Below are 17,280 nucleotides of genomic sequence, written 5' to 3' on the forward strand. Positions count from 1 at the left end.
GTTCTTTAAATGCTGCTGGAAAAAAAATTTTTTTAGCAAGTTTTGTCAGCTTTTATTAGATCTACATTGTAATTCCAAACTGTGATTACATGATGTCTGACTTTTCCTGAAACCACATTCAATATCCTGCAAAATGTGGCGCTTTATTGCCCAGCTGAAGCACGTGCCAGGAGTGGGGCCTGGAGCCAGGGCTGGGGCTGCTGATGGCATGGCTCCCCCAAAACCTATGCCAGGGCTGGGGCTGCTGATGGCATGGCTCCCCCAAAACCTATGGGTGGCGGGGGCTGGATACTGAGCCCCAACTTGGGCTTTCAGATGACTTGCAAAAAATCTTATCAAGTTATGTTTATAAGACCTTTTTAAAAAGAATAAATAATTTATAATTCCACCATGTCAGTGCTCCGTGTCCACTTTACTAGATTTTCTTATTCTCCTGAACTGTCTGATTACAGTGTGTATAATTTCTTGTTTTGTGGTTTTAAATTTTGATGTACTCTATGCTTAGAAAGGTAAAGTACATTTATAAAGTTAAAGAAAATTCAAATGTAAAGCAAACAAGAGGTCTTAGAATTGCCTATAAAATAGAAAGTAAAGCAACGCTTTACTGGTCACAGAAAATTGAAGCCATCCTTGCCGTTACCTGGTCCTGGGCCTTAGTTACAGAAAAGCAAGGAAAAGTCCAAGGTGAAATGTCTTGTCCTAAGTCGCTCAGCTCTTAGGGACAGTCAGGACTGAACAGGCTGCAAATGACTGTTTCACATGAACTGCAGAATCTGTTTCCACATTAGTAAGTTACTGTGGGCCACAAGTCCTTTTAAAGGGAGAAGGGAGTTGGATCTCATGTTCTTAAAGATCCTTGCAACTCTGCAGTTTTGACAATTCAGAATGAATCGGATCCCGGCCTGGTCAACCCAGAACTGCTATACATGTAATGAGAAATGTAACCATCGGGACACTCACAATTGTAGCAAGATGTTTTTGAGTAGTGGCTACCCAGATCTTTACGAAAGCTGAAGACTGAATTTCAGATTGGATTGTGACAACACATTGCTGCTAATTCACCCTCAGGCCTGCAGTTTCATTTAAAAATGGGCTAAGCAGGGAAACGGGAGGAGTGCCAGGCACACAAATGGAAAGGTAATCTCGTTTCCAGAAATGATTCTGCCAAATCCTGCAGAAGCCTGTTCCAGCACGGTGAGGCGCCCTCTACTGGTAGGATTCGTCACCCACAAAACAGAAGTTAGGTTTGTGGAAAATGGAAAAAAAAAAAAACCATTGGACAGAATTGTAAGGAAATATAGTAAAAAGTGTAGAAAAATCTAAAATTTCAACTTTTCCGATAAGGATACAGAAATTTGGAAATAGCTTTGTTATAAAATGTTAGGCAGCATTCTGTGACGCTTTACTTTTCATGGCAAAAAGTGAACTTATTTTCATGAAAATAGAAGATCCTTGAGAAATATGTACTGAGTCAATAATCAGTAAAAATTAGTTTTTCTCAGGGAAGAGAGTGTTTTCGCACACCCTCACATGAAATTCTGTTTTCTATTTGCCTAAACTGTGGTTTCCTACACTCTAGTCCAGTGGTGGTGAACCTGTGGCAGAAAAGTTACTTTTTTTTTAAGATAAAGCACATTAATGTATGAATTGCCTTTTTTTTCTAAAGCCTCGGTATCCAAGTTTAATTACAGTGTTGGCATAAACAAGTGGGTTTGGGGTTGCAGTCGTCTCTAAAATGTTCGCCATCACGGTCCAGTCATTCAAATACCACTGACATGTTGGTTTTTTTCCATGTTCAGGTACTATGTGTATCATTATTTATGTTTTTACTTCCAGTAGAGCCATTTTTAACCAATAGAATTCATGAATTTTGATGCAATATACCTATATGACCACACCAGACTCAAAGTGTGTGTATGTGTGCGTGTGTGTGTGTGTGGTGAACGTGCGCACACACATGGTGTAATAAGTACAGTCTGTTAAAAAGTTCATCTGTGTGCAGCGCTTTAGAAGACACTGGAGGAACACACCTCACGTTGGTGGGAGCTGTCACAATTTTATCCGTCTTTTAAAAGTTGGTTATTTATTGCTTTCACCTCGCCATTCCTCTGTGCTTTGTCTTCTTTCCTGGGATTTTCCTTCATTTCTTTCTAGCCTTTTACACTCTTTGGCTCAGTGTTCCTATTTCCTTTTCTCCAGGGTGCTGAGGAAAACCATCGCTCTCGGCTGTCCGCTGGGGACCACGCCTCATTTCATACTGAACACTAGGAAACCAGATCGAAATCAACTGGCGTTTGACAGATGAATAAAAAGACCTCTGTGTTTCTGCCTGTTTTCTAGGGCTGGGGCTTGAGCAATATTGAAAAGTGCTGTCATTTCTATTTCATCCTTATAATCAGCCTCCCTTAAGGAAACAGCATGTGAATGCAGAAAGTCCAATTTATGAAAACACATTTAAGTCATTATTCCTTGAGGAATACAACAGGGTCTGTTCTGGTTCTGGCAATGTGAGAGCTGCCCGTACCTGTAGGGGAGAATGGAGATGAAGGAGAAGCTGATCTTCATGAAATCTTTCCCCTTATTAAACATTCCAGTGGAAATAGCTGAAGCCTCATTTCTTCAGTTATAAAGGTGACTCTTCTGCATTTATCGCTGGAAGACCATCCTCGCTTCCTACTTAATTACAATCTGGTGCCAGTGGGAACTCCCAGTTACTTATTATCTATATTCAAGTGAATCTGCAAACAATTTCATAACCTCTTCTCATCTGATTTCGCTGCCTCAACTTATTGAATCATCTCTGTTGGACCTTAAGAGCAGTCAATAAATAGGCTTTTGGCACCACATATTTATATTTTTAAGCAACTTTGTTCCTATGGTGTTCCGAAAGATTAGCATCAAATGCATGCTGTTTTATAAGAATGAGAACAGTATATGAAAACTTCTGGAGGAAAGACTTTCAGCGATTCAACTTTCACTTTGATAATACTCGCATAGTAGTTTCAGAATCAAGTGGAATATTTTTTACAAAATAACCCATGATTAGCCAAACATGGATGAAGACTAAATTCAGCAATGTAATTCTAGATACCTTTTTATTCTCGGGGAAATTAAGCATACTCAATCCTAACAGCAGGTGACCCTAAAAAGACTAATATAAGACTCTGGGATCCACGGGGAGGAATGGGTGCTGTGCATTTTCCCTGGCTCCCCAAAGAGATTCTTTCTGATGGGAAGCAGATGGAAACCCCATAAAGAGGCAGATTCCCACTGTGACTATCACAGGGCTGCAATGTGCTTTGAAAATGACATCAGCCAGGAAATCAGTGACTGGAGTTTCAGGTTTCATAGCAGGGTTTTGCTTTGGCTTTTTTTTTTGTAGGCCCAAAGATGGTGGGAGGAGACAATAAATTCTGCCATGGAATCTCTTGCCTGGTAGATGTTTAAAGGGATTATACAAGCAAATCAACGGTCCCAGTCCCCTGATGTGATAGGGACGCTCTGTTTGAATTTAAATTTCTTGTGTCCTTCTTTTAGATAACCAGTGTAAGCCAACAATTCAGACTAAGTTGGGCCTGATAAGTGGAATGTGGTGCTGAGGGACATTATCAGGAAGAACTAAAGTATTTATTCTTTATGAAGCTTTTCCGATAACCAGGTTTATGGCTGGAAAGGGCCAACGCAGAAATAGTGCAGTACATAGATTAGCATTTCTCACCGGAGAGAAGATTAGATTGCTTCCTTTTAACACTTAGGTTTACTATACATGAATAAGTGCCGATGTAGTTTTCATTTTCATCTTTATTCTTCAATGATTAAGGTTTTCTGAAATAGCTTTACATGAATGTGGAAAAAATTAAAAAGCTAAAGAATGTGTTTTCCATATGAGGCCCTATATGCTTTGGTGCTTATCTTGCGTTTTTGCCAAGAAGCAGTGATCAAGCTTTAGGGCTAGTTTACCCAGGTAGATCGATTTAATTTTTTGTTTACTTTTATATGAATAGATTCTTGCAAGAAAATTATAGCATGCCCAGCCAGTCTCATGAGTAGTTGTTGCAGTTTAAACAACACATAATCAGTTAATATTAGTAAAGTCAAGGTTTCAGGTAATGTCTTTACAAAAGTCAATTAATTTTGTTTATCTTACCTGAAACCAGGGAATGGTATTGGATCTCAAGAAAGACATTACCAGAATGAACATATGTGTAGAGCTTCATTCATCACCTCCTGGACAGTAGTCAAAATGTATGCCTGATCTATGCAGCTAGGGAAAAAAATATTCTATGACATTATTAAGACAGAGGGCATTCTCTATTCAGGGTGTGGGGACACTGTATCTATAGGTTCATAGGCTACTGAAGTGGAATTTTGTGGTTGGAGGAGAAATTGGGCTCAGCTCCAAATACAGCATGAAGCAGTGGGAATGTACAGCCCTGGTGTAAGGTGAGAGGGAGAGGGTAAAAATTATTAGGAGGAAACATCAGGGAGAGGGGATTTTGGCTAACCTGTGTTAACAGGATTCCTGCTGAAGGATGATGAGATGTTATCCAGGGCCTAGTTGAGGAGAAGAAATTGAACTATGTATCAAGGACGATCAGATATGAGGGAGGGAGATTCTAGCTGGATCACTGTAGCAGGAGTCTTATTAAAATTGGACAGGGTGAAAACATGCACGGTAGTTCAAAAGTCAGTTGGAAATTGTGAAGTTCAAGGGAGGCAGTGTAAATTTTGGTTAAATAGAGGTTTTTTTTTGTCAGTGGTGAGTCAGTGGTCAGTCTTGTATTTTGGAAAACTGAAAAACATTTAAATGATAAGATAATCATTTCTATTTGACAAACATCTCAGAGGTGGATCAGGCTCCAGGGTAAGTAATACGATGGTTCAAAGATGTCATAAAGGACCTAAGTTCTTTTTATATTTTTGGTATCTTCAAAATCACCCTCATCCATAGATTTTTAAGGTCACAAGATGATGGCAACAGACTGAGATCAATAGTATTCAGATGAAGAAGAGATATTCTATCCTCTACCTTTAAATAAGTGAAAAAACCTTTCCTGGCAATCTCCCAAGCCTTCTTCCCAAGTCTTGGTGAAGACGAGGTAGTACCTCTAGTACTGTCAATCACGTAAAGAGGGATCATAATGATTGGCTTAGACCAGTGGTTCTCAACATTGGTTGCATTTTGAAAGTTTGAGAAAAAAATTGATACCTGGATATTTCCTCCAGAAATTCTGCTTTTTCCTGAAATGCATCTTGGGCCATGAAGGTTTATAAAGCTTTCTGGGTGATTCTAATGTGCAGACAAGCATGCTGAGAGACAGTTTAGAGCAACTCTGAAGATAGTAGATGATTAAGGGTGAGGAATGCATATTGGATTAAAGATCACCAAGACCACTGCATATTTTTGTATTTTCAGTGCAGATTTGTAAAGACATATGTGCTGACTTGGTTACTTTTCTCTTGTTGCTGAGACAAAATACCAGATAGCCAAAATGAAGGAAGGAAAGATTTATTTAATTTAGTTTTTGGAAGTTTCAGTCCATAGCCTGACTCCAACTCACAGTGGCGTGGCTGTGGGGCAACACTGCAGATACCAGAAGCAACAGAAGCAAAAGCGCAAAAGGGAAAAGCAGGCCTGCTTCCCTCCCTTATATTGTATGCTGCTTCCTGCCCAGGGCTGATGCAGCACTCACACCACCAATCCCAGTGCAAGACAATGAGCATCATAAACTAGACCTAGCCACCTTTGAGAGCTCCCCACCCCATGACTGCATGAGGCTTTGTGTGTGTGGGGGACATTTAAACACAAACCATAACATATGCACACATAAATATACACAAGGTTGCAATTTGGTTTAGAGAAATCTATATTTATGTAGAGGCCAGATGAATATAGTCCATTTTAGGAGAACAAATTAGTGTGTCTAAAGTCAACTAAAACCATTTGTAAAAATAGTTATGGCAGTGCACATGTAGAGTTTCTTTTATTTTTAACGATAGTGTTGATGATGAAGTTCACAACATTCCACTCCAAAATATGTTGATTTGCCATATTGATTACTTTGAGCTAAAAGTGCTTGTTGTGTCAGCAGGCACAAGAAAGAAATTCTCATTTCCTCTTTTCTTTCTGAAAGCAGGATGCGAAATTCCCACATGGAAGACGGCCCCTAAACACTAAGAGTGAAGACCCCCTTCTCACCAGAGACAAGATGTAAAGTTGAAGGCTGTTTGCACAAACCTCATTAAAGAAATTTTTCTTCTTACTTCCCCCAAATTGCTACACTTTGATCAAATTAGTATAAAAACATTTGAATCTAGCCATTTTTTGTTTTGTTTTTCTTGTGGGACTATGTATATGTAAATAAAATTTGTAGCCTTTCTTCTAATCTGCCTTTTATCAATTATAGTCGAAAAATAAGATAACAGAGGAAAAATTCTTTCTCATTTACAACAATAAATGAGGTCTATTAGTCTTTGAAGAAAAAAGAATGAAAATGCTCTTAAATTCTTTTTTGGAAACTCCCTTCAAAAGGTTTCCATTGCCATATTCCATAGCTTCTATCTTCAGAATTTTTCAAATTCTTTTTATATGAAAGCACAAAATTTTACAATTCTTGAGTATTTTAAAAAAATTTTAAGAGGGCTTCATTGGTTAAGATGCATGTAAATAAACAGATGCCGCAGAAGGAGTGCATTAAAATAGTGATTTGTTCTTTTTCATCTTTCATAATTTTTAGATTAGATACTAGGGTCGTTTTATTCTTAAACAGGCTGCAGCCCACCTTCTCCACCAGCACGTAGAATCCCAGGATCGCCATTGTTTGTACAAAACAGTGCATCTCTATCTTGGCTACCTGTTAGAATCATCTGGGGGGAGATGTCTTCTATTCTCATGTCTACAAATTGAAACTAGGTCTTTAAGCGTTTGGGCCCAGGCCTCTCTCTCTCTCTCTCTCTCTCTCTCTCTCTCTCTCTCTCTCATTAATCGTACTAGCTAATTCTGATGTTGAAAATTATTAGTGGAAAGGGAGAGAAGGGTGGGTAACAGGGATCTGGACTCTTGTTCTTGCCTCCCTTTTAATTATTTCTCCCCAAAATCTAAATAACCGGTCTTCTGGAAGAAGGTAAGTATTTAAGAGCTGGCTCAAATGGATTTTGCAAGTAAAGTTAAACCTTTAAGAAGCGTCCAAGTCTCTGCTAACTCTGTGATCCTTGTGCAAACAAGCTAGCTCTTGGCCTTGGTTTTTGAATTAAGATCACCCTTCGTACTTGAGGTGTAGTGAAGCCGCCTGACAGCTACTTTCACATGTTTAGTAGCCAGAAACTACAACAGACAGAAGAAAATCACTCATCTGAAGAAATATCATAAAAAATAACTTTAAAAAAAGAGCTTATGAAGCAAGAGGTGGGTCAAAACGCTTTGAGACCAACCTAGATTGTACTGCAGCTAAATGTGTGCCCATCTCAAACAACATGTGGGATCACACGATCCCCCGGCACACTCTGGAAACTACAGTGTAGGTTAGGCCAGTCCAAGAATGTGCTTTGAAAAAGTTTATTAAATCACCAACTAAGTTATCAGCAGAAATGTGGTAAAAAAGTGGAAAGTCACAACTCTGGAAGAATAAATAGTAAGCACTGATAAGAGCCCTTTTTCGGGGAGGGCCCCCAAGGAAGAGGCCTGTAGTGGAGCACAAGGAGCAGAGACTCGAGCTTTCTAGAAGCCCACTGCTTGGCTCCGTGGTTTTGGGCGATCGGGCCGCCTCTCTGAGCCTGTTTTATAATTCTACAAATGAGCTCATCCACACCCTTCTCACTCAGGCTTTATATGCAGATTAGTCCAGATGTTTTATTTTATTTTATTTTATTTTTTTATTTAAAGAGAAAAAAAGAAAGGACATAAAAAACAAAGCAGTAAAAGGGTACAAGTAATACAGAATTTTAAGAAAAAAATATACAGTAAGAAATCACCAGTTAATAGTTACATATTATCTTCCCAGAAACAGTTGTCCCAATTACAAAATTAAAGCATATAAAGTGGATTTTACAGTGATATTGGAGACAGTTCCATTCAATGATCCAACAAAAGCTCAGTAATATAGTTTTCCATCCTACACACTCGAACGTACCTGCAGTTATATCCCTTAGTCCACCTTCCTTTCCTCTCTTTTTTTACAAAACAATTAGACTTTTTGGGTTTTATTACTCCCACAGTTCTTATTTTTTTTTTTTTTAAGAGAATAAAACCAGACGTGACTAAGCAAAACAGAGTCAGTTAAAACAGAAGGATGGGCATAGTACATGATGCAAAAATAGAATATCAGGTGATCAAAAGTGGTTACCATTGTGCCTCTTGCTATTTTTAAATTGAGTTACCTATATCATCAGGTATAATAGAATTGATCAAAGCAGTACAGAACAAGACCAATACAAGCTACACTGGAGACCTTACAGGACTTCAAAAAAAGGATAACAGTCAAACCATAATGGGCATCATAGTAAATCTTATTGCCTTCAAAGTGGTTGCCTATACCCTCAAACTTGATACTATCAAACAAAATAGAATATAGAATAATCAGACAGAACAAGATGGGGAGAGCAATACTGGGGTTCATATCAGGTTAATAGGAAAACCAAGAAAGTTACTATAATATGTCCCGCTATTTTTAAATTTAGTTTTCCCTTAATTAAAAAAATGAGAGAAAATAGATTAATTTAAAAAGGGGGTTTGGAGATTGAGATGAGAGGACATTGTAACAGGACAACGCAGGTCAGAACCGAACAATTCAAGCATCATTGTGTTTCACCACCAGATAATCAACATAATAGTAGTCGCCAAAGTGCCTCTTTCCTTGAATTATTTGAGTGTAACTTCATATGCTATAACATCAAGCATATCAAGACAGTGTGAAGCCATTCAAGAGAATGCAAGAATTACAGGGTATTTAGAACCAGCTAATAGAAAACGAACAACGGTTTCCATATTATCTCTTTGCCTATAAAGAATTTTGTTTATACTATAGCATATAGTGAAATACAGTAAGATACAACATGTTAAAACCAGTGGAAACAGATGTACCACAGTATGATGGGACTTCAAAACAAGATGATATTAAATCAGCACTAGCTTTTATGTTGTGTTGTTTTCTTCAAAATAGCTATTCGTACTGTCATAGATACTAAAATTGAACAACCAGGTTAAAACCATTGCAATTAATGAGTGAAAACATTATATGGCTTCAAACCAATATGATTGGGAATCATGATTATCACATACTTTTATGTATTCTTATCATTTCTTACACTAGGGAAACTATTCGGTATTTATACATGTGAGTTTGATTTATTTCACTTATGAGTATGGTTTCAAGCTGCATCCATTTATTTATAAATGTCTCAATGTGATCATTCTTTATAGCTGAGTAGTACTCCATTGTATAAAAATACCACAACTTTTTTATCCATTCTTCAGTCAGATGTTTTATTTTAATACCCAATTTGTAATTTAAAAAATCTATTTAGTCATACCTGTAAATGTTTTAAAAGGTTACAGTTATGATTTTCCACTTTATATTTTACATGATTAACAGAATTTTATAATAGCTTCCAATCATTTTATTATAAAGCTTATGTACATTGTTCAAAAAAACCTCCTTTCTGAAATTACATTTAGCATCTCAATCAAATCATGCATCACTCTTTTCTGTTCTTTGGCATTTTGTCAAAACACAGTTTAAGGGTAATTAATCAGCTTCAGAATAAAAGTTCTAGGAATAAAAATGTTAATTACCTAGAGTTTCGCCTTTCCTAGTAAACACGGAAAATAATGGCGTATGCGAGTACACATGTGGTGTCGCCTTGCAATGGAATCTGTTCAGCTAAGCGCTTGTTACTGTCTAATTGCTAGAGAGACTTCTTTTGTTGTGCAATCATCTCTTGCTGTAGTATTTCCCTACTTAAGAATGGAATACACACCTTAAATTCCCAAGTCTACATATTCTCCTGTGCATATATGAAGTACATAAATAAATTTTAGGATAGTTTTGGCAGATTTAGAATGACTGGGCCTCAGAGGTTTTCAAAGACTAGCTTATGACCAGAAAAGTAACCAGCAAGACAGCTGTGGCTGAGTCTAAACACAGCCATGAGAGTTTGTGGGCACTCTGTGGGCATACTTTTTTTTTTTTTTTTTGAGATAGAGTCTCACTCTGTAGTCTAGGTGAGCCTTGAATTCGCAGCAATCCTCCTGCCTCAGCCTCCCAAGTGCTAGGATTACAGGCATACACCACCACCACATACTTTTTATAGCAGAATCATGAGTGTTAGACTTTTAATTAATCAGACCCATTATCATAAGCATTTTCTTCCCTAATAGAATAATTGTAAATAAAATAATAAAAGCAATAAATGCTTCCTCACATACTATGTAGGGTTCTGTTTGCACAGTTCAGTTTTAGCCATCTGTTACTTTGAAATAAATTACCCAACTGTTGATAGTGTTTCATCTTATAAATGTGAACATTTCGTTTTTGAACAGAAGCTTGGGCTCACTTTATATGTTTACTTAATAATATTTATATTCAAGTTATGGCTGGTCTCAATAAATACTTTCATACTAGAAAAATACACAGAACTATTTTCTAGTAAGTTTTCTCTGTGAAGACAATTCCTTCTCTAACATAAATACATAGTAATATTGTAGGAAGGATTTCAGTACCTGGTAGATAAATCTTGGCTCAAATCTAAGGTAGCTGAGGTATTTAAATAACCAAAAAATCTCAATTAGTAACAGAGTCAAGTCCAAACATCTTGCAGTGACTTACTTCCCAAAGGCTATTATGTATGGCTAATAAATTAATTACCTTCTGGCTAATGGTTGGCTCTATTTTTCAATATAAAATGTTGAGCATACAAAATGCAAGTGTCCTCTAGATGTGAGTATGTGTAAATTCTTGTTTGTTTGTTTGTTATCTTATTCATTTTTATCAGTACCGGGGATTGAACTCAACGACCGCCTGCTTGCAAGGCAGGTGCTTATGCCGCTGAGCTAAATCCCCAGCCCTGAGTATGTGTAAATTCTAATGTCACAGAACATTTTAAATGATGAAAATATTTCAATCTATAAATTTTTAGTCACTTTTTCTATTGTTTCAAAAATATAGGAAGTTACTGCACATATAAAGCTCCATGAATTCTATAAATTATACCATATACAATCACAGTGCTTTTGATGAATCCCCTTACTACATTTTTTTTGTTGTAACCAATTTAATAGTCAATTTTTTTGGTGTAACCATTTTTTTTTGTTGTAACCAATTTAATAGTCATTTTTTTCAAGAAATGTTACCTCCATTTGCAAAAATACATGATTACAGGGTTTCTAAAGTCACCTTGATAATCACAGTGCTACCTCATCTGACACTGCAAAAAGTATGGCATGTATATTTTATAACTGGTTGTAGTCACAGCTGCCAGCTGTCACAGAAGTGTCCCTGTAATTGACAAAATAGAGAAGATAAAAAGGGAAAGAAAGGGGTTTGGTAAGGAAGAAGGATTTTTCATTTTTTATCTTGTGATACATTCCGCAGCAGTAGACACCACAATCTCTTACATCAGTGCTTCGAAGGCAGGAAAAGAAACACTCCAAGAGAAAGCTTAAGAACTGGAGATGCCTGTTTCATGCAGCGTTGTCGGTTTGGAGACTGCACAGCTCTTCTTCTTGTACTAAAGAAAACAAGGGTGTAAGGACTCATGGTGGAGTTTGCTAAGTTAGTTACAGAAGTAGCTCTGGCATCTGCGACTTCCACTTTGCCATCCGTCACTTCCATTCTGTTTGTAAGAGGACAGTGTGTAAATATCAACTAGTGATTTCTTACTGTTTTTCTTTGACTGTATGTATTATTTCCACCCATTTTCTGTTTTGTTTATTCTTTCTTTAAATAAAATTTAGAAAAAAAGAAAGATATATTAGGGTACCTATTACTGTTATCCTGCTGTGAAGTTTGGTACCAATTTTACTGCGTTGTCTTGATTGGTTTTGTTCTGTCTTGTTCTTTAAAAAAAAAAAAGACATGACCTGTATTGTTATGTTGTTAGGTCCTCTTTTATCTCAATCTCCTCCTTTTTTAAAAAATTTATTTTTTTAATTAAGGGAAAAAATTTAAAAAAATTAGCAGGATATATTATAGTAACTTTTTTGATTTCCTATTTTGATTTGAAGCCCTCTATTGCTCTCACCATCTTGTTTTGACTGTATTGTTTTGTTTCATAGTATCAAGTTTGAGGGTATAGATAACTACTTTGAAGGCAATACGATTCACTATGATGCCCATTCTGGTTTGACTATTATCTTCTTTTGAAGTCTTGTAATGTCTCCAATGTTTAGGTTTTATTGGTTTTGTTCTGTACTGTTTTGTTCAATTTTATTATATCTGATGATATAGGCAATTCTTTTTAAGGTAGCGAAAGGCATTATGGTAACCATTGTTGATTTTGTTTAGTCTTTCTTTAAATAAAATTTAGAAAAAAAGAAAGATATATTAGGGTACCTAATTCTGTTTTTACATCATGTACTATGTCCATCCTTTGTTTTGACTGACTCTGCTTTGTTTTGTCACATTTGGTTTTATTCTCTTCCAAAGAAAAGAAAAGTAGTAAGGACGGTGCGAGTAATAAAACCTAAAATGTGTAACTGTTTTTATAAAAAAGAGAGGAAAAGAAAGTGCTCTAAAGGATACAACTGCAAGTGTGTTTAGGTGTGTAAGGTAGATGACCATATTACTAAGTTTTTGTTGGATCACTGAACACAACTGTTTGCAGTCTCACTGTTTGAATGTCCACTTTGCATGCTTTAATTTTGTAACTTGAACAACTATTTCCAAGATGACAATATGTAATCTACTAACTAGTGATTTCTTACTGTTTATTTTTTTGAAATTCTGTATTACTTGTACCCTTTTACTGTTTTTTTTTCTTTAAATAAAATTAAAAAAAAACTTTGCTACTGTTAAAAAAAAACAAGTTGTCAATCAAACTTCCAAACTGAAGGGTGATTTATCATTTTGGGGCAGGATTAAAAACAATCTTCCTTTCCCCCAAAAGATATATATTATTTGATTAAGATGAAGAGAAATTCTGTAATTTCTAAATACTTACAAAGTAACAATTTATGCACAACTAGCACAGATATTAGTCTTCCTATACACATTCATAGCTAGAGTTATAAGCAAAAACCCTAAGGTTAAGTGACAAAAGTTCAAATTTTGTAGTAATGTTATAATATCTGATAATAAAATAAAAAGTCTACCATTGGGGGTTAACATTTGTGGTAAGCAAAAATATCAGAAAGTATTTGTTTGAAACACAGTTATATCCTGTTTTCTGACTGATTTGTTAATATATCCAGGTCATAAAAGAAGAAAGGAAACTTTGCTCTATATGGCTTTTACCGAACCACGTTACAGTAAAAAATAATTATAAATAGTATCTAGTAGGTTAAATAATTGACTCCATAGAGTAAATGGCTATAGAAGGTCTGGGACTTATACTTTAGTCTTCTCTTTCTCAGTTCAGTTCCGATTCTCCTACACAGGTGAGAAAGCATCCACACTTACTATTTGTCAGTATTCACGAGGAAGTAAAATCTATTCTGGAAAAGCAGAAGTGAAAAGTAAAATACAAAATTTAAGGTTTTACCAAATTATAGAAGCAAAGTTAAGCCATTCATGGAACCTCGTATGATGAAGAGAACCAAAGAAAGATTCTAATTCTAGATTAGTGCACTTTTTAAAAGTTCAGATCGAGGTCCAAACTGGATGCTGCTGAGATTTAGAAGTCAAGGACCATAAACAACTAGAGGGATACAGTTAAGAATGAGACTTATTGGACAGCAAGTCTGTTGCATGATAGTAAAAACTTCTTTTTATTTGATTGCGAAGTGGTCACATTTATATACCAATCACCAAGGACTGTACCCCAACAGTTTCTTGGCTAACACCACACGGTCAGCCCAGCATCAAACTGCTCTTAAGAATTACTCCCTTGGGGCTGGGGATTTAGCTCAGTGGCATAAGCGCCGTGAGTTTGATCCCGGGTACCGATAAAAACGAAAAAAAGACAAAAAAAAAAAAATTACTCCCTTATGGCCAGGGGTCTAGCTCAGCAACCGAGTGCCTGCCTGGGCCTTGACTTCGATTCCCAGTACCAAAAAACAAAGTAAAGTAAAACACGAAGAATTACTTCCTTATACAGAGCTATCACTGAAGCAATTGTTATACAAAGGCAGTATCTGGTGACTATCACTAGCAGAAAGGAAGCAGATTGTATTTCAGATCAAATTATATAGTCTTTACATTATCTTACTAGAAAAGTTCCTCAAACATTACATAGGCTTATTATAATTTTAAGTATGTAAAGTTCAATATAAAAGATACAAAAATGACAAGGGATAAATGCATAATAGTGTTAAATACACAGCAGATTTTGACAAAACTTATTACCAGTTATACCTATATGTTGGTTTTAATTACGTTTTTAAAGTGTATAAAGTTCAACATGTAACAACTGTAAAAATACAAAAGCATACAGATAAAAACAGAATGTCTAACAAGTAATAAAGACTTTATAATAAAAAGCAAAACCAGCTATATCTACGAATTCCATCCTATAATCTCATAAATCAAAGCTTTCAACTGCCTGGACTCATATGTGACTGTGTTCTTTCCAATGTGCATTCTTTCTTCCTCAAGAGGTTGCTCTATAACAGCAGGTATATTTCTGCCATGAAGTTCACAGTGTTCTAGAAACTGCACACATTCCTGAATAACATTGTCGCGAAGCACTATCATGTGCTTTGACATGTTTTCCAATAAGGACAGAAAGCATCTCTTGGCATAATACCAGGTATCAGTTCCCAGCTTTTTATGGTAGGGTTCTAAGCTCTTGATGACTCGAGAAATGCCAAAGTCATAATTTCCTTTGGCACAATAGAGCGTCCCTATCACCAAGTTCACAATGCAGAGATGGTAGATTTTCTTTTCTGGGTCAACGTAGGACAGCTGCTCTTCCTCCTTTTCAATCTTCCTCATCAGCTCCTCAGCTTCCTCATTCTGACTGGTCATGATGTAGGAGACACAGAGGTTAGCCAACACAATAGCGCTGACATTCAGGATGTTATCATAATGCTTCTTGACTATGGGTTCATAGAAACCGATGGCCTCTCTGTATTTGTTTTCCTGCATGAACAGAACATGAGCTACATTCAGCCTCCACACATCATGGTCATTGCAGAATTCCACAGACTTGCGGAAGATCTTTTCCACCATTGGATAATTTTCAAGGTTCCAGTAGATTTTTGCTTGGGCCATCAACACGGGAATGTATTTCTCAAGGGTATCATCATACTCATTTTCTGTCTTCTTGACAGCTTCTTCATCCCTGTTATATCTGGCTTCCTGTACCTGTTTGGTGAGTTTCCGGAGCTGCTCAGTCAGCATCCCAGCCAGCCCATCCAGCTTAACAAAGGCCTCTTCTGGAGCTGTCTGACAAGTGATCATGGCATCCAAGAAGTCATAGAGATAGGGTGTGAGGAACTTGTAAGTCAAATGGGCATTTTCTGCCAGAACATCTGCTGCCAGGTCAAAATACTCATACTTGCAGTAGAGCAGCAGGAGATTGCCAAAAGTCTCTGGGGGAAAGGGGTTCTGTTGGAGCAAAAACTGTAGCTTCTCAAATCCTTCTGTGGGCCTGGTATCCATGTTCATGAGGGCCTGGTTGTGCAGGGTCACAGGGTCCAGCTCTTCCTCTGCCCTAGGAGGCATGTCAGTGAGGGTTTCTTGGGCTACCTGGTAGTTTTTCAGCTGGTACTCTATGGCTGCTTTGAGGTTGAATGCTTCCACCAGAGCAGTCTGGTGCAGGACTAAGGTGTTGCCAACACTGCGAGCATCTATGCCCTCAGTGGTCATGCCCACACCGAGCTCAGGATGCTGGCGGATGCCATGCTCAATTATGTCAGCAATATGTTTCAGAGATGAGGCATATTGCCGGCTGCTGTAATAGGCCAGTGCCAGGTTGTACGAAAGGTCTGGCTGGTAGCCTGAGGCCTGCAGGGCTGCAAAGAACTTGGAACACGCAGCTTCATAGTGTCCCTCTTTGTAGAGCAAACAACCCAGGTTGACCTGGCCATCGTGGTCGTTCACTCCTGCACTCTCTTCTCCTGCTTCCCCACTCAGCAGCTGCTCTATGAGGCCCCTGGCCCCTGGCAGATCACCCTCGCTGTACTTGATAGCAGCCTGCAGGCGGAGGACCTGGCTGTGGTAGGCCGGGTTATCCAGGAGAAGGAAGGCGACCCGAGTGGCCTCTGGATAAAGGCAGGCCTTGTACAGGGCCTGGGCCTGGTACAGGCGGTACTGCTCGAGCTCTGGGTGCAGCTGACTCAGCTGCTCATAGCACTCTGCGGCTAGCATGAACTCCTGCAGGCGGTAGTAGCAATAGCCCAGTAGTGACAGACCCGCGCGGCTCTTCGGGCTGCGCTGCAGCTCAGCGGCCAGCAGCTGCACCGCTTCGGAGTAGCGAGAATCGCGGATGAGCCGGTACACCACCGCGGTGAACTCACCGTCGGTGATCTGTGCGCAGTTCAGCCCCGCCAGAACCGCCATGATTTCTGCGTGTACTGGTTTCCAAGGCAACGGGCCAAGCGGAAACGGAAATTTGTCAGAAGTTAGTGTGCGGAGGAAAGAACACTTCAGAAATAAAACAGAATTATTTGTATTCTCTCAGTTTTTTGTCCGATCCTAGAATATTCTGAACTTCGCAGTACCATGATTTAGAGAGAGAGAGAAGAGTCTTCTGGTCCGTCAGAGTGGTACACTCCACTTCCCGGCATGCATCGCGCCGCGGCGATTTTTCTAGGACCTGGCCACGCTGCATGCTGGTTGATGTAGTCTCTACCGTAAATGCAAACTTTGAGTCCTGAGGTTTCACTCTTCTTTTCTTCTTGTTTTATTTAGAAATGAAAATACACCAAAATTATTAGATGACTAACATATAGGAATATCAAACTTTTGTTTCTTAGACTGGGTGTTGTTGACTGTGTGTGTTATTCCACTTGGGCCTCGGGGACAATGGGATTTAAGGCCTAATGTTCTTAAAGATTTTAAAGTGCACTGCAGGTTTAGCTCAGCGGCACAAGCGCCTGCCTTGTAAATAGGCAGTCGTGAGTTTGATCCCCGGTACCGATAAAAAGGAAAAAAGAAAAAAAAAAAAACAACAGAGTTGTACACT

General features: G+C 38.0%; 1 protein-coding gene across 1 annotated transcript; it reads right to left on the bottom strand.

The window, feature by feature from the left end:
- Positions 1–13,893: 13,893 nt before the first annotated feature.
- On the bottom strand, positions 13,894–16,782 carry LOC100721103 (intraflagellar transport protein 70B). The gene has a single exon (XM_013142641.3). The coding sequence runs from the start codon at positions 16,653–16,655 to the stop codon at positions 14,649–14,651; it is 2,007 nt and encodes a 668-aa protein (XP_012998095.1). The 5' UTR covers positions 16,656–16,782; the 3' UTR covers positions 13,894–14,648.
- Positions 16,783–17,280: the final 498 nt, after the last annotated feature.

Source organism: Cavia porcellus, unplaced genomic scaffold, assembly GCF_034190915.1.
Source record: "Cavia porcellus strain 051 isolate PalLab524CR breed Dunkin Hartley unplaced genomic scaffold, mCavPor4.1 scaffold_12, whole genome shotgun sequence".
Taxonomy (NCBI): Eukaryota; Metazoa; Chordata; class Mammalia; order Rodentia; family Caviidae; genus Cavia; species Cavia porcellus.

Coding starts and splice junctions, on each gene's coding strand:
- LOC100721103 (XM_013142641.3), bottom strand. CDS start 16,655: ATGGCGGTTCTGGCGGGGCTGAACTGCGCACAGATCACCGACGGTGAG.